The sequence below is a fragment of the Danio rerio genome, chromosome 11 (assembly GCF_049306965.1).
Source record: "Danio rerio strain Tuebingen ecotype United States chromosome 11, GRCz12tu, whole genome shotgun sequence".
In the NCBI taxonomy this organism is placed as follows: Eukaryota; Metazoa; Chordata; class Actinopteri; order Cypriniformes; family Danionidae; genus Danio; species Danio rerio.
In genome coordinates this window covers 10,937,504-10,954,120 of record NC_133186.1, presented here as the reverse complement: position 1 = coordinate 10,954,120, position 16,617 = coordinate 10,937,504, and the positions used below count along the sequence as shown (strand labels likewise).

Here is a 16,617-nt window from a genome sequence, read left to right as displayed (position 1 = left end):
ATAGTTGGTGGTTCAATTCGCTGTGGTGACCTCTGATGAACCAGAGACGTAAGCCTGATTTATACTTCTGCGTCAGGTGACCGGCGTAACCCACGGCGCATGCAACGCGCGTGGCTGTGCATTTATACTTCTGCGCTCTGTCTCTGTTGGTCTGCATTAACACTTCCGAAACGCTAGTTGGCAGTGAGGTGTAAATGTTCCTCTGTGTCGAGTTTCTTCGCTGCTTTTTTGCTTTTCCTGAACACTTCCAGGATGTACAAGTGGCTCAAACTCGCTTATTTTGAGGCAGGAACCAGCGGACGTGCAACAACTTTAACTATGAGGTAAACACAAAACAAAACTTTCCATCAGGAGCTCCTTCGCGGTACTCCACACTTGTAAACAATCGCTCGCGCCATTCGTGCGGCTCTCGGTCCCGCCCCGACTCATCAGCGCTACCAAGCCGACCAATCAAAGAGCTTACGCTACTCGTCGTTGCGACGTGTAGTTAAATTTTTTGAGAGGTGCTTGTCAGTGACGGCGATGGCCACGACAAAGGGCTATGCGTCAGCGCCGTAGCATACGCCGGTGTTTGACGCAGAAGTATAAATCAGCCTTAAGCTGAAGGAAATTGTATGAATGAAGTCTTTAAATCAGGAGTCACCAATCTCTGTCCTGGAGGTGCCGATGCCCCTGCAGAGTTTAGCTCTAACTTGCCTCAACACACCTGCCTGGGTGTTTCAAGTATACCTAGTAAGACCTTGATTAGCTTGTACAGGTGTGTTTAATTAGGGTTGGAGCTAAAATCTGCAGGACACGGGCCCTCCAGGAACAAGTTTGGTGACCTCTGCTTTAGATTGATCAATTTATTTAATAAAAAAAATGTTTATTTGATTTAAATTTACAAAATTAATTCACTGTATATCCTAAACCACTTAACCTAATTACTGTACAGTAATGTAACACGAAAACAATAGCTAATGCACCAGTTACAGCAAAGTAGTCTGTATTTTTGGTCCACTGCAAACCAGCTTCAAATGTCTCTTTTGTATAAATATGAACAGAATTATTTTCCTATTCCGAGGAAATAAATAAAAACTCTCCGGGCTTATGGAGACACAATACATAACATTCATTTTCTTTTCGGTTTACTCCCTTTATTAATCTGGGGTCACCACAGCAGAATGAACCGCCAACTTATCCAGCACATGTTTTTCGCAGGGGATGCCCTTCCAGCTGCAACCCATCACTGGGAAACATCCATACACACTCATTCACACACATAGACTATGACCAATTTAGCTTAGCTTTCTTAATTCACCAATTCAAAATGCCTCAAAGTAACCTTCATCTTTGCTTAAAAAAAAAAAAAAAAAAAAGTTGTTTAAACAACAAAGGATGAGTCAAACCAACCACAAACGATCAAAGCTTTATTTAAAGCTGGAATGTTCTTACAATTGTCCTTCATACGTATTTTCATCATATATGTCTTGTAAAATGTTTGCATGCCTATTTTATCCCATGTTATGAAAGTTATGTTTCAGAATCATACACTTCGGTTTTAAATTAGGATCAAAATAACATATGGTGGGATAAAAATGTAGGATATTAAGGCATAATACTTCTTTTTGTTCTTTCTTTTTTTCTTGTAGATTGTTATGCTAAATTCCCTGTCTGACTTGCATGGCTACATTGATAAAGGCCAGTTGACCTGTGACCTTGGGGGAACCCTGGATTATTGCCACAGTCAATGGATTCATCATCGCACAGTGAGATTTTTTTTATTTTTTTTCCATTAAACAAAATTTCATGTGTTTCAGTGACATAACAACTATTTTTTTTAGGGAGATTTTAATTTATTCTATAAATAACTGCATCATTAATATTGTGTGGAGCACACTAAGAAGTTAATCCTTAAAATAACAAAGTATTGTAGAAGTACTGTAATTTACTAACCCAGACAATCTTTTGCATGCTTAAAACTACTAAAAATATAAATAGAATTAACATGAAAAGTTGTCGGACCAAATATTGAGCACCCAAAACGCATTTAGTAAGTGTAATTAAATGATAAATACACCAACGAACAACTAGCTATGAACAAGTTACTGTAACATTGTAGAGTAAATGGGTAAATCATTAAATTACTGAATCTTCTTTATTTTATTTTTATTTTTTTATTTTTTGATTAGTATCATAAATAAAAATTGTCATGCTTTTATGAGCATGGGGTAGTAAGTGTGTGAGTTTGTGTGTGAGAATTAGTTTAAATGTTTACTTTAAAATTAAGTTTCGAGAATTCATTTGTTTTTGATCCTTTACTGTAGATAATTCTTAGTTAGGTCACGTTAAAAATTATTATTTAAAAAAAGTCTAAAACTCTCTGCATTGTGATGACAATTGTTTAGTCACCCATTTTTTATTTTAAGATATTATTATACTCTTTTAAAAATACATTTCTTATAAATATAATAATTTCAATCAAAACATATAAAAGTAAGTTTTACACACACACAACCACACTTATTACGCTTATTTTAAATTGCAAATTTTTTGCAACCTCATTTAATCTTATAAATCCAAAGTAAAAGAAAAACAAACTTTTGTGCATAAAGACAGTTATCACCATTTATATGACTGGTATCTTGTTAATCTTAAAATATAATTTTGTAGGCAATGATTATAGATTTTGATTGTATGATTATAGTCGATAAAGGAATTATCACGGTTGCACGGTTATCACGATTGTTATGCATTCATTAATTTCAAAACGCTGTTTAGAAAATCACAAAAAATGTCCTTCTTTTTGAAAGTGTTATTTATTGCTGCTCAGTAACTAAGCAATACAGCTCAAAATAATATTTAAAACTAACATTAGTATATTTCTCTTTGAACTTAAAAATAAGGTAAAAAATATTTTGCCATTTAAGCATAATACTTTTACACTAAATAAATAAATAAATAAATAAATAAAAAACAATAAATTAAAATATTTTTTGTCTAATATACATCTAAGCATCATAATAGCTGAACATTTCCCTTTTAAAGAGAACAAATAAAGTCAAAGACTGCTGAACCTCTGTCTGAACGGCACTTTTGATCAACTATATTATAAACTTGTGTGGTATTTTCATTTTTTATTTATTTTTTCTTTGGAGTAGAAATGTGTATATTCCATACAAAGTATGAAGCTAACCGCTCAGTTCTTTTAACATGACTTGCGGTGCGGTATGGCATTTTTTCAACTAGGTGTGTCTGGAAAGTGTGAGGGTGTTATTTTGCACCTACGTCATTCTCAATATGTGCACAAGAAAAAAAAAAACAAACTTGCAAAAGACACAACATGTAAAAAGGTACGCTTTTAATATTAACTTTAGCCTTAGCTATTAACTAATTTATTTAATAGCCTTAGGCATAGTTAATCCAGTTTGCGTGGGCGTTAGCCTCTGTATACAAGCTTGGGACATTAAACTAGCGCACAGTTGGAACAACTTTGTTTAGTTCTAGCAGTTTTGCTCCGTGCGGAAACAACTTGTTGAGAAGCTTTTATGATTAATTAACCATGACGAATTAAAGTGTGGTTAATAAGGAAATCAGTTAATCGTTGCATCCCTAAATCTATGTTGTATTTCTTTTTGTTTTTGCAAGATGCACACCAAAAAATTTATTTTGCTGGTTGTTCAAACTACATAGAGATAATGAGTTGAAGCAACACATTTATAATTTGAGACAGCTTTGTTGTTTTATGTTCAATCTACTTAAATTTGTAACAAAAAGATTCAGTTCACTAAACTGATTTGTGTTTGGACAACATGAAGGAATTGTTTGGAACCCAGCAGTTTTTTTTACAGTGTGTGAATTGTCTAATTTCTTGCCTTGTAGTTTGGACATATGTACCCTTATTTATTGTTTGATGTATTGAGGTGTGTGAAACTGTTTTTCTCTAGGCCATTGAGAACTTTGCGCTGACAGTGAAGAGCACAGCACAGATGCTGCAGCAGTTCGGAACAGACCTGGCAGAGACTGAACTTCCCAATGACGTGCAGTGCACCAAAGATTTGCTCATCACACACACTGAAAAACACGATAAGCTCAAGGTAGAGCATCACGTTTTAGAAACCAGAGTTTAATGTTGTCATATGATTTGTTTAATCTGTTATTATAATTCTGCCCTTCATTGTATTGCCTATGTCAGTAACCTTAGTAACCTTAAAAGCATTTTCTCACATAGTGGAGCCACGGAAAACTGTGCTTACCTTGATTCACTTTCATGCCTGTGTTTTGCATTTATACAAATTCATCCTGTATCTATATGCCATATATATATATATATATATATATATATATATATATATATATATATAATTATTATTATTATTATTATTTATTTATTTTTTTTCTTAACAGGATGAACTAAAATTGGCTGTAAAACAAGGGAATACTCTGCTGTCCTGTATTAAAGACCAGGCCACCAAAGCCGAGAGCCACATTTTGAACCCAGACGAGGTTGAGAACCAAACAACCGTTGAGAGGTGTGCATCACATTTACTACGATGCCAATGATTATAACTGAAGCAGAATTATCTTTAACACATTTAAAAGCTTCTTTGTGACATATGCATTTTGTAGACTAAAACAAAGTGTCCAATTTTAACTATCAGGTATGCATATCTTGGTCAGTTAAAACAAAAGTCACAGAACAAGTCACATTCTGATCGAAGATTATGAGGATTTTGTTTTAAACCGAATCATTCACGTTGACTAAATTCATTAAAGGGTTAGTTCACCCTCCAAAAACAAGTTCTGTTATTAATTTCTATTACAACCTCTGGATAATTCAGGGTTGCACACTCGGACTGAGGATTTATTTAAAACAGAAACTCAAAGGAAAATTGTGCTCCAAAGAAGGGACGGACAGCGATACAATAATAGTGATTTATTTATAGGTGCTGATGGTGAAACAGTTATTTATAGTATATATATATATATATATATATATATATATATATATATATATATATATATATATATATATATATATATATATATATATATATATAGTTATTTACATTATTTAGAATTTTAGAAACAATAAACTTTTTTCTTTAATAAGATTTTTTTTTTAGAAAAACTGGCTATGTGTAGTGTTAAACAAATAACCAATTAAAACCAAAACAGTCTTTCTATTATTCAAAAATAGTGCCCTCTAATCTAGTAAACAAAATATATGAAAAATAAATCTTTCACATCAGTGACGTCCTACATAGTCTACACTAACTAATAGGGATGCCACAGTTCTCAATATAATATTGAACCGTTCGGTACGACCTCCGCGGGTCAATACGCGATTGTGAATTGCGGTTTTCTTGGTTTTGTGTTTAAATAATTTATGTGCGTTTTATGTCTCCACGAATTGACTGTGCGTGCCTGTAAGTCCATGAGCTGAGATGAGGAAACTCCTCCCCGCGAGTAAATATCCAATCACTCTGCTCTAAAGTTAAGGGGCGCTTGACCATCATTCCACACTTTAACATGGCGAGCGGCGGTGAAGTGAGGCTGAGGCAACAGTTCAAGGAAGCGCCGGCGAAGTAAGGCAACATTATGAGAAAGCGCCGTCATCTTTTAAATCTGCGGTGTGAGGACATTTAGATTTTGCCAATAAAGTATAATGCCAATAAAGAAATAAAAAAAAAACGGTGAACAAAAAAATAACTGTATGCAAGCACTGTTTTACACGTATAACCATGACTGCACATCTGCAGCGCCATCACCCAGCAATATCACTGTCTAAAGGCAGGATAGCAGAATGACTTCACATGTGGAGTTTGACTATACTGTCGATTTTTGGACTTAGTAAACACCTTTTAGATTCTCACTAATAGCCAAGACATCTGTATTTGCATGTCTTATAGATGTCTTTTAAGTGCATGGGCATTTACAGCAGCTGCTGTGTTTAATCATCTATAAGGCACTCATTGAAATACTCATTTGAAAAACTCTTGAGTGTTACTGGAGGCTAATACAAGACGTTTATTAAACTTTTTTAAAGCTTAAAAAACATTTGATAAAATTGTCAGTATTGTCAATAAATGTCAATGAAGCCCCCATAAATGTTTCCTCATCTGATAAAGGACTAAGACAGTTAACATGGTGGAAATGTGGATGAGATCAACTCATTTGAATCCACCTTTTGATTTTCTCATCAGATCAGAAAGGCATTTATTTTGATTTAAAATCAACCAAATCCTAATGGGTTTTTAATAAGAAGGTGTTTACAGTGAGGGCTTTATTGTCCCCAAAATGCTGCACCCATTTAATAAATATTTTTTTATACTTCTGATTTATTAAGGAACATTTTTGTGATAAAATTCAAGTTGATTGGTCAGTCTACCAGCAGTTTGAGAGCTAAAACTGTTGTGACCCATGAAGTTTGAAATGGCATTCAGTTTCTTGCGGAGAGCAGTTCTTTCGCTTTCAATATATCGTCAGAATATATATACGTAATTTTGAATCATATCCCTATAGCAGCACTTACACTTTATTAATAAACAAGGGCCACAATTTCAGATATAAACGTTCTGTAGAAAAACAACCACCTACATATTGAATGCTCTTAAAGTAAGAAATTAACACTGTATATAAACAGAATTAGACTGCAGTCATTCTGACTATTCATATGACTAAATAGATTTTTTTGTTGTTGTCGTATTTACATTTAAATCTTTATTTGAGATTTTAGAAAATCTTTTTATTCATTTTATGAAGTCATTAGCCTAGAAATATATTGTTTTGTAATATTGCCTACAATTGCGTATAAGTTATTAGACCTCACTCTGTCTAATAAGCGGGAGAGCAGTTTTTTTTACTGCAGTAAAAGAAAGAAATGTCTGAAATACATTGATTTCGGTATCAGAAAGTTATGTTATTGTTTGCAGACATTTTCTAGGCAAATATACAGGAAAAGTAGATGACATTGATGCGGTCAATTTGACCATTATGGTCATTCAAGATTGAAACACTCTCGTGTTTTTGAATTTTAATAAAATGACTGTTCTAATGAATTATACACACATTTATGTAAAGTCAGAGTATTGTAGCTAAATTGCTAAATTAAAAAGTGGTCATATTGACTACCTCTGTAGTTCCAGTTCTTCTGTTTTTTTTTTTGTTTTTTTTACTCTTTCATCAGCTGGAGAAAATAAATAGTTTACGATTAGTTTACTACTATACTAATACTTTCATCTGCAACATTATTGTCACAGCTGTGGTGTGAACAGTGAACAATTCTTACATTTAGAATCATTTTTTTTAAAACTACATCTTTATCATGATAGGCGTAAAAAAAACATTCCCAACATGACCAAAAAAAACAATTTTTTTAGGTTAGTTAGGCATGTGTTGTTATTGCAGTGCTGTTGTTGATATCTAAAGCTCAGTGTCACCTCACTTCTGTGAAATCTATCTCACGCAAGCCTGTTTGGCACAGACACATGCCTAACAAACAGATAACAGATTATTTTTACACCATAAATAATTTTACACCATAAATATTTTTACACCGTGTATATATAACAAATTATTTTTAATGTAAATATTAAGTGTAAGTGAAACAATAAGTACAGGACGGACTTTCATGGCAGTATATGCTAGAGGTGTGAATTACAAAGGCGTTTGATTACAAATTTTCAGTGTTTTTAAAAAGTCCTTGAATCTAGTGTCCATGAAAGAGTGACAACCCTGCATACAGTAGAAAAACTGCTTATTATATGGCCCTACCTTCAAATTCAAGTTTTATTTGTCACATACAGAGTCATGACACAGTATGATATGCAGTGAAATGCTTACAAAACCACTCATGACCTAAAAATAATAGCAACAATCGCATAATAATAATAATAATAATAATAATCTAAACTATGGTGAAAAATAAGTTGTGCAATAGAACATAAAACAAATATAAAATATTTAAAGACCCATATAGAGTATATGGCTGTATAAAAAAGGACAACGTTTAAAAAAAAAGCTATCTGCACAAACAGAAACATAGAAGGGGTATAAAAAGTGCCTGGTGAATAAAAGGAGTATACCCTGTCCCCTCCACCCCCCACCCCCACCCCCACCAAGTAAGCAGTTAAGAAAAGTTTATTTATAAAGCACATTTAACTTCAGTTTGGCTCTGACCAAAGTGCCGAACAATACCAAAACACACATTCTAAAACCATTAATTTACCATTAAAAATAAAATAACACTCACTCCTAAAGCCAAATTTTGAACATGAAAAGACCCTTTTTGATATGATTTAAGTGTTTTGAATAATGAGGACACAAGGCATGTCCTCATAAACCACTTTAATAGAGTACAACTAGTTCAAACCAATGTCATTATACAAATTTTCATCTTTATGAACCATCAAAACCAGTACAAACTCAGGATAAACGTGTTTGTTTGTTTGTTTGTCTCAGGTTGTTAGCGCAGCTTGATGAGACGGAGAATGCATTTGAACAATTCTGGTCAAGACATCACCTCAAGTTAGAGCAGTGCCTACAGTTACGACACTTTGAGCAGGACTTCAAAGAGGTACAGTTTGAGTCTCTGTGAAACTACCGTTGTGAATTTCTAGAAAAACAAACTGAAATTGTTCTGTTTTGTGCTTTGAATCAGGTGAAAGTGTCACTGGACGGCCTCTCTGAAGCTTTGCTGGGACTGTCAGATACCGGGGACTGCGTGGCTCGTGTGGAACAGCTATTAGGAGAACTGAAAACCTTGGAGGATAAAGCTCAGGTCAAAATCTTCTGAATCTAAAACCAGGCCTGATATGCAAAGCAGATTGTTGAGTTGAAGTGCTTCAGCCTGTTAAAGCAATCGCTGGTTTCACCACAAAGACAGGCAGGGGGAATTAATATATATGAAATACATCAAACATAACATTTTAATTGTTCATTTTGTGACATTTATGTGCCGTTTTGACAAGTTAATTTATTTGATAATAATAAAGACTTGAAAAGTAATAGCTGAAAATAAGCTATTTTTTTTATAATCAAAGGAATATATCAATTGTTCTTTAAAGTAATGCAATATTGCATCAACTGATAATAGTAGTATTTGTCTGTAATTTTAAAATATTTTATAAAGATATTAATACTACTAATTAGAGATGGCAAAAGTACACATTCTTTACTCAAGTAGAAGTACAGATACTTATGTTTAAAACAACTCTGCTAAAAGTTGAAGCACTGATTACACTTTAGTACTCAAGCAAAAGTAAAGAAGTACAGCCTCAAAAATGAACTTAAGTAAAAAGTACCTATTACTACTACATGTTTTAGTTTCACTAGGTATGTAATTATTCGGTTTCCCCCCATGTATCATCATCCTGATGCAAATTCACAGCATTCATCATGTACTTTTGCGGCTGTTGCATCAAAAACAACTGCTGCCGTTCATGTTCATACACAACCAAAAATACTTCTGTAGGCTTGTATGTCTTTATAAATAATGTCTTACATTTTACACTAAATTCAGTCCTAAATATATTGATTTTTTATTTACTTTATGTGTGAACAATTTTTTTTTTATTGAATATATTTAAAATATATTTTCTTTTGCTAAAATAAATACTTTAGGGATTTGACTGCAAACTATTTTATTTATTTTTTTTGCTTTAGCAAATCTCATACATAATAAAATTATTTTTTTTTGTGTTATTTTTCAGGGTATTGTGGATATTTCATTTAACAGATAAACATTAATTCTGTTAATACATTTAATCTATGCTTAAAGCTACATACACAGGCATGACTACAACCTATAGTACAAAACATGTGCATGATCTTTGATTCAAGTAATGAATTAAGGATCCTTTGCATTATATTTTTATGTTTGAATGTCTAGTATAGTTACTTTTGTTGTTGTAAAACATTTGTTAAAAAAAATTGAAGATTAATATACCTATAAGTAAAATCAAATAAAATAAAAAAATGTAAAAAAAAAAAACAAACAAACTGTTAAGCAACATAAATTTTGTATTCGGAAATATGAACTCATCGGAAACAAAAGAAATAAATCTCAGTGCATAAAGTTTTAACAAAGTATTTGATAGTTTTAGTGTTAAATGTACAAATCTTTACTTTTTTGCGGCATTAGATTGAAAGACCAGAGAAATCCTGTGCAAGTATGATTATAAGTAGACAAAAGACATTTTTATAGCATATTTTTGAACTGGAATGGGTCTCTCTTGTTTACCTGTGATCTGACCGAGCAAAATGTGTCTCATTACCATGTAAACAGGGCAGCTTTATGTTAAATTTGTCATCTCCCTCTGTCTTATCTGCGTAATCATCCTTGCCTTTCTCATTGTTATCTTCATAAACAAGCCTGCATCGCATGATAGCCTTGTTTGAAAAAAAGCCGCACACTGCAGCACACAGGCAGGCAATGACGAAAGTAGACTGACAGCATCAAAAAGGCGCTCAAATTGCACAAAAACAAGAAATAATATACATCGCGCCACCAAACACATGAAAATGAAAGCAACGCCTGTCGTTTTAAAATGTAATGAGGATAAAATACAAATATTTATGTAAAAAATGTAAGAAGTAAAAGTAAACAGGTTCAACAAAAATAAATAAATATAGAATTACTGATACCAGAAAATTCTACTTAAATAGATTATTTGCACTTTGTTACTTCCCGTCTTTGCTATTAAAACCAATGCTTAATTTATCTGACAATAATAACTTGAAAATATTACCTGACAATAAGCTCATAATTCATTTTTATAATCACAGAAATGTATTAATTTCATACAAAAAAAATAATAAACAGTTTTTTTAAAAATAGCATAATACTCTTACATCTCACATTACAGTTTTTCTGTGTTTTTAATGCAGCCTTACACATGCAGCCTGACTAACACTAACAGTATATACACATTTTCATAATCTTCCACTGTATTTGCATGTATATATTTCCCATCCAAAAATATAGCCAGACAAACAGGAACCATTTCTCTGTTTAACAAAGGACATTGTTCTTTTGCTTAGCATGTTTAATTCAGCCTGATATGCAAACTGACTTACAGTGCATCAGAGAAAAGAAATGTTCTGGTTTTACAAGGAATGCAAACACAAATGTATCTTGCTGAAAAGACCTGCATTACTTGTTACCAGTACATTCGGTCTGTAACATGGAATGTTTGTACGTGCTGTGGTGTCTGCTTCAAGAATTTTAGTTAGCTTAACTCCACTAAATCAACCAGCTTATCTAGAAAGACATCTGGACCTTTTCTTGGCCTTTATCATGCGTCAAACACACGCAGTATAGCTTAAGCTGAGCGTCAAGAACAGACAAAATACACTTATATAGTGCGGTTACTGTGTACGTTTTACATGGAAATCAGTCATTTCATTATTTACTCTGAATAAAAGAATATTATAAAAGTGTTTACATAAATTTCTTTTAGAATATAGCTCTCATGTACCTGTTTTACATAATTGTTTTTAATTCATAAAGACTTTAAGTGTAGTTAATATATTGTCATGCTATGTGAGAAAACATTTTTCATCCGGTGTATGATGTGCGTCAAGTGTTGTGATGTTATCTCAACGTGCGTTTAAAGCCTGCTCGGCATGGCCACATGAGTTGTATCAGTCGCTTGACTTTTATATATTGTATTTGTATATATGCTTCTGTCGTCATAAGCATAGCCTTCTCTTTGTCTCGATCATTCTATCTCTCTATCTGAGACATGCAGACACACAAGCACACGTGCACACACTCATAAGCGTGCAGACTCTGCATCTCTCTGTCAACGGGTTCACATAGCTGTCAAACTACACGGGTGACTAAACGTTTATATTTAAGCACATGGTGTAATTTTAAAATATAATACAGCTGGTGTTAGGGGTAAATCTTAGTTTTTTTTTGTGTTTTATCTTAGTATTTACATTATATCTAGCAGTGATCAATGCAAGGTCATAGGATAAAGAAAAAAAATGCCGCAAAATGTGCAAAAAGTCACCACAAAATTTATAATTTCTGTTAATAATCCGACTTTTTTTGTAAAATCTTGGAGGGACACCAAAAGGCACACTGATAATAATTAAAAAAATCCATATATTAATTAAATTTGTGTTAATTGTGAGCATAACATTACACAATACTCAAGTAAGAGTAATTTTATTATGGAAATCTGTTTACATGATAATTTCTTAATCCGCGTTTTGTCTTATTTACATTATATCTAGCAGTGATCAATGCAAGGTCATAGGATAAAGAAAAAAAATGCCGCAAAATGTGCAAAAAGTCACCACAAAATTTATAATTTCTGTTAATAATCCGACTTTTTTTGTAAAATCTTGGAGGGACACCAAAAGGCACACTGATAATAATTAAAAAAATCCATATATTAATTAAATTTGTGTTAATTGTGAGCATAACATTACACAATACTCAAGTAAGAGTAATTTTATTATGGAAATCTGTTTACATGATAATTTCTTAATCCGCGTTTTGTCTTATTTACATTATATCTAGCAGTGATCAATGCAAGGTCATAGGATAAAGAAAAAAAATGCCGCAAAATGTGCAAAAAGTCACCACAAAATGAATAATTTCTGTTAATAATCCAACTTTTTTTGTAAAATCTTGGAGGGACAGCAAAAGGCATACTAATAATAATTTAAAAAATCCATATATTAATTAAATTTGTGTTAATTGTGAGCATAACATTACACAATACTTAAGTAAGAGTAATTTTATTATGGAAATCTGTTTACATGATAATTTCTTAATCCGCGTTTTGTCTTAAAGGGGCAAAAATCACTTTTACCAGGGGTTTAAACACAGTTGCGTGGCAACAGTGTGTGAATATATCCAGCCTCTAATCATAAAAAATAATTCACTCTATTTTTTTATAAGCACACTGGTCACACTTTACAATATAGTTCATTAGTAAATGTTAAGTAATGCATTTACTAACATGAACAAACAATGAACAATACATCTACTACTGTATTTATTCATGTTAATAAACATTAGTTAATGAAAATACAGTAGTTCATTGTTAGTTCATGTTAACCCATAAGGGCATTAACTAATGTTAACAAGCATGGACTTGGATGTTAATAATGCATTAGTAAATGTTCAATTATGATTAATAAATGCTGTACAAGTGTTGTTCATGATTAGTTCATGTTAGTAAATGCATTAACTAATGAACCTTATTGTCAAGTGTTACCAGCACACTTTATAAAAACAGTCTGCAGAAATTTCTTGATTGACATTCTCTTTTTGTACAGTGAAACTGGAACAATTTGGATCAAAGCCTAAAATGTATGGTATTTTAAGCTGAAACTTCACATACACACTCTTGGGACATGAGAGACTCATTTTACATCTTTTAAAGAAGGGTATAAAAGGTCCCATTTAGTCATGTTTATCAGAATATTGTTGTCTATGTAAACAAACTGTGTCTGAGTGTTATGACTTTTCAAGTGCTAATAATAATAATCAAGTTTTAGTGTAAATCCTAATGTGCTTACTGATGTGTACAGGAGTGTTTGGAGAAAGCTCAGCTTCAAGCTCAGCATGGGGATCAGCTCATTCAGAGTAATCACTACGCCATCGACTCCATCCGCCCCAAGTGTGTGGAACTGCGTCGGATCTGTGACGACTTCAGCAACGAGGCCAAAAAGAAGCGTGACGTTCTGACCAAATCACTTGAAATCCTCAAACGAATTGACGAGGTTTGTTGAACTATTGAAATGATGACAATTAACTTATGTTGAGTTTTTGATTGCTGGTGATGGGGGTGATTGTTTTAGAACATGACAGATGAGGAGTTTTGAATGACGACATTCAGCATCTCAAAAGACAAATACATATTAAAAATGGTTGAAATTATGTTAATTGTTTATGGATAAAATATTTATACATAATCTTTAAATTTCTTAATTTATTTGTTTAACTGATAAAACACTTTTTTATGTGTACAGTGCTCAGCAAAATTAGGTACACCCCAATTTTGAAAATAAATATCTTTATCCATTAGGCAGTGAATATAGGCAATGTATTTTGGTGCATTTAAACAAAACAGATTTATTAAACAGATATATTTATTAAAGTAATATTTTAGTCACTAAACATATTTTGAAATTTAAAGATTCAAGCAAAATATTGCAAAGATAATTACAACCTACATATTTCAACTGTTTTTTTTTTCTTTTTTTTTGCTTTTCTTGATTTTTCTTTTAAAAGTTTGTGTTTAATATTTTTTTTTATAGAATATAAAAATCTAGCATATAAAAAGCTCTAAATCTGGTTTCAGTTCTGATTTATCTAATGTGTGTGCACAAATATATTATTGTATAGCTTCCTATTAAAAAATATAAATTGAAAAAAGAAGATATATTTCTGAATGGTGTACTTATATATACTGTGCACGATATAAATAAATAAATAAGTTATATAAATATTGCACAACAAAACAAACAAAATAAATAAATAAATAAATAAATAAATAAATAAATAAAATTAGCATTAAATTTAATCACAATAAATTACTACGTAGATTTTTTATATATAGATAAATACTGTATATATATATATATATATATATATATATATATATATATATATATATATATATATATATATATATATGTATATATATATATATATATATATATATATACTGAGTAATTTAATATTTTTTTTATTTAAAGGTTTTTTTTTTTTTGTTTGTTTATTTTGTTGTTTGCCTAAACTGACAATTTAAAAAAGATATATCTTTAGCTATATATCTATATGTCTATAACTACAGTGTGTATTTATTTCAAGTCAATTTATTATTACAGTGTTCTTTTAATCACATCACTATCTAATTTTTTCAGTCGGATCTCATGAGGAAACGTAACTATTTTGCATTTTGTCAGTTTTGTGGTTAATTCGTACAAATTCGAGTTTTGTTGTACGAAGCTGTACGATTTTAAAAATGAGTCTTGGCACCCAACCCCTCTAAACCAATTGTTGGTAGATAAGCAAATCGTACTAAATTGTATGAATGAGAAAACAAACATATTAGCCACTATATCAAAAAGTAATCGTTTGTTTACAAAAGCACCTTTTCTTGTATTAATTTTAGCTAAATATTTTATTAAGTTATTTTCTGTGTCTATATTTATATTTTAATTTTTTATATTTAATTAGTTTTAGCTTTATTTCAGTTAATTTTTCTTTCTGTGAACTGTAACAGCACTGTTTGTGAGTGAATTAAAATAACTAAATAAATAAATAAATAAATAAATAAAATAATAATAATAATAATAATAATATTTCCCAGTGATGGGTTGCGGCTGGAAGGGCATTTACTGCATAAAAACATGCTGGATAAGTTGGCGGTTCATTCCGCTGTGGTGACCCCAGATTAATTAAGGACTAAGCCGAAAAGAAAATTAATAATAATAATAATAATAATAATAATAATATTTCACTAATTTGTTTTGATGTTTAGTAGATTGAGTATTAAAAAACCTGTGCACTCATTTTTTATTTTTATTTTTTGCTTTAAACTGGGTCAACGCCAAAGAGATGCATTTATGTGTCTCTGTGGTTTGTGTGTTGGCAGGTGAACCAGTGGTGTGAAAGCGGAGTGTATCTGCTGGCCTCTCAGGCTGTAGACAGATGTCAAACACAGGAAGGTGCAGAAGCAGCACTGCAGGACATCGAGAGGTACATGAAAACAGCCAAAGAGCAGCAGCTCAGTCACCTCAAAGAACTCAACAACCAGTATGAGGTCGTCCTCTCAGAGCTGCTCAAGGTACACGCTGATTACCGTTAAATGCATTTCTATACAGTGAGATCCAAAAGTGTTTTTATTTATTTAAATACTCAGACTCGGACAGACTCAGACTCAACTTTATTTTCCTGTTTAGGGTAACTAAAATTGCAGCAAAGGGCTGTAACACAGGCGAATTTCCATGTACACATTTACAAAATAATACCACACAACATAAAACACATAATTCTTTAGGTACATCTGCCTCTTCGCTGGACTCATTTAATGACCTAATAGCCACCATTATAAAATAATTTCTAATTCTATTTGTCCTTGTTACGTAATCTAACTTTGCATGGCTCCACACAGCCAGCCAGACCTGTTACAATAAATAATATTAAATTAAAATAATTAGGACACCTCTAATTTAATGAGGAGGCCAGAGTCTCATCTCCTGTTCAAAAGGAAAAACACAACAAAGACGATTGACTAAAGATATAACACAAAGTCAAATTTATTTGACGTTTACTGTAACTTCAAAGGAGACAATAAAAAGCTTGCGGAGGTAAATGCCAAAATAACAAATAACAAACAAAAACTCAACAACTAAGTTATTAACCCTCTTACCTGCACATGAAATGAAACAAATAAAATAACATTCACTTACCTACCTACTAACCACAAAACTTGAGAGAATGCTATAAAACAAAAAGGCACCCCCTTCTCAGCACACTTGTCTCTGTATAGATCTTAATGTCAACACTCAGCGTTCACTTTCAGCAATTTTGCCAAATAAATACAACACAGTTTTTACTTCACAAAATAAACAACCCAAGCCGGAAGAGAGGAGACTTTCTGAACG

General features: G+C 32.0%; 1 protein-coding gene across 50 annotated transcripts in view; it reads left to right on the top strand.

Annotated features, from left to right (window-relative positions):
- The window catches only part of mcf2l2 (MCF.2 cell line derived transforming sequence-like 2), a 198,625-nt gene that overhangs the window by 66,021 nt on the left and 115,987 nt on the right, over window positions 1–16,617 (top strand). For all 50 annotated transcript variants that reach the window (XM_073916431.1, XM_073916415.1, XM_073916405.1 and 47 more), the window contains exons 6-12: window positions 1,632–1,748; window positions 3,927–4,076; window positions 4,387–4,511; window positions 8,443–8,557; window positions 8,642–8,761; window positions 13,534–13,725; window positions 15,606–15,797. In XM_073916431.1, the coding sequence (XP_073772532.1) occupies window positions 1,632–1,748; window positions 3,927–4,076; window positions 4,387–4,511; window positions 8,443–8,557; window positions 8,642–8,761; window positions 13,534–13,725; window positions 15,606–15,797 (1,011 nt within the window). The remainder of the gene's footprint in view (window positions 1–1,631; window positions 1,749–3,926; window positions 4,077–4,386; window positions 4,512–8,442; window positions 8,558–8,641; window positions 8,762–13,533; window positions 13,726–15,605; window positions 15,798–16,617) is intronic.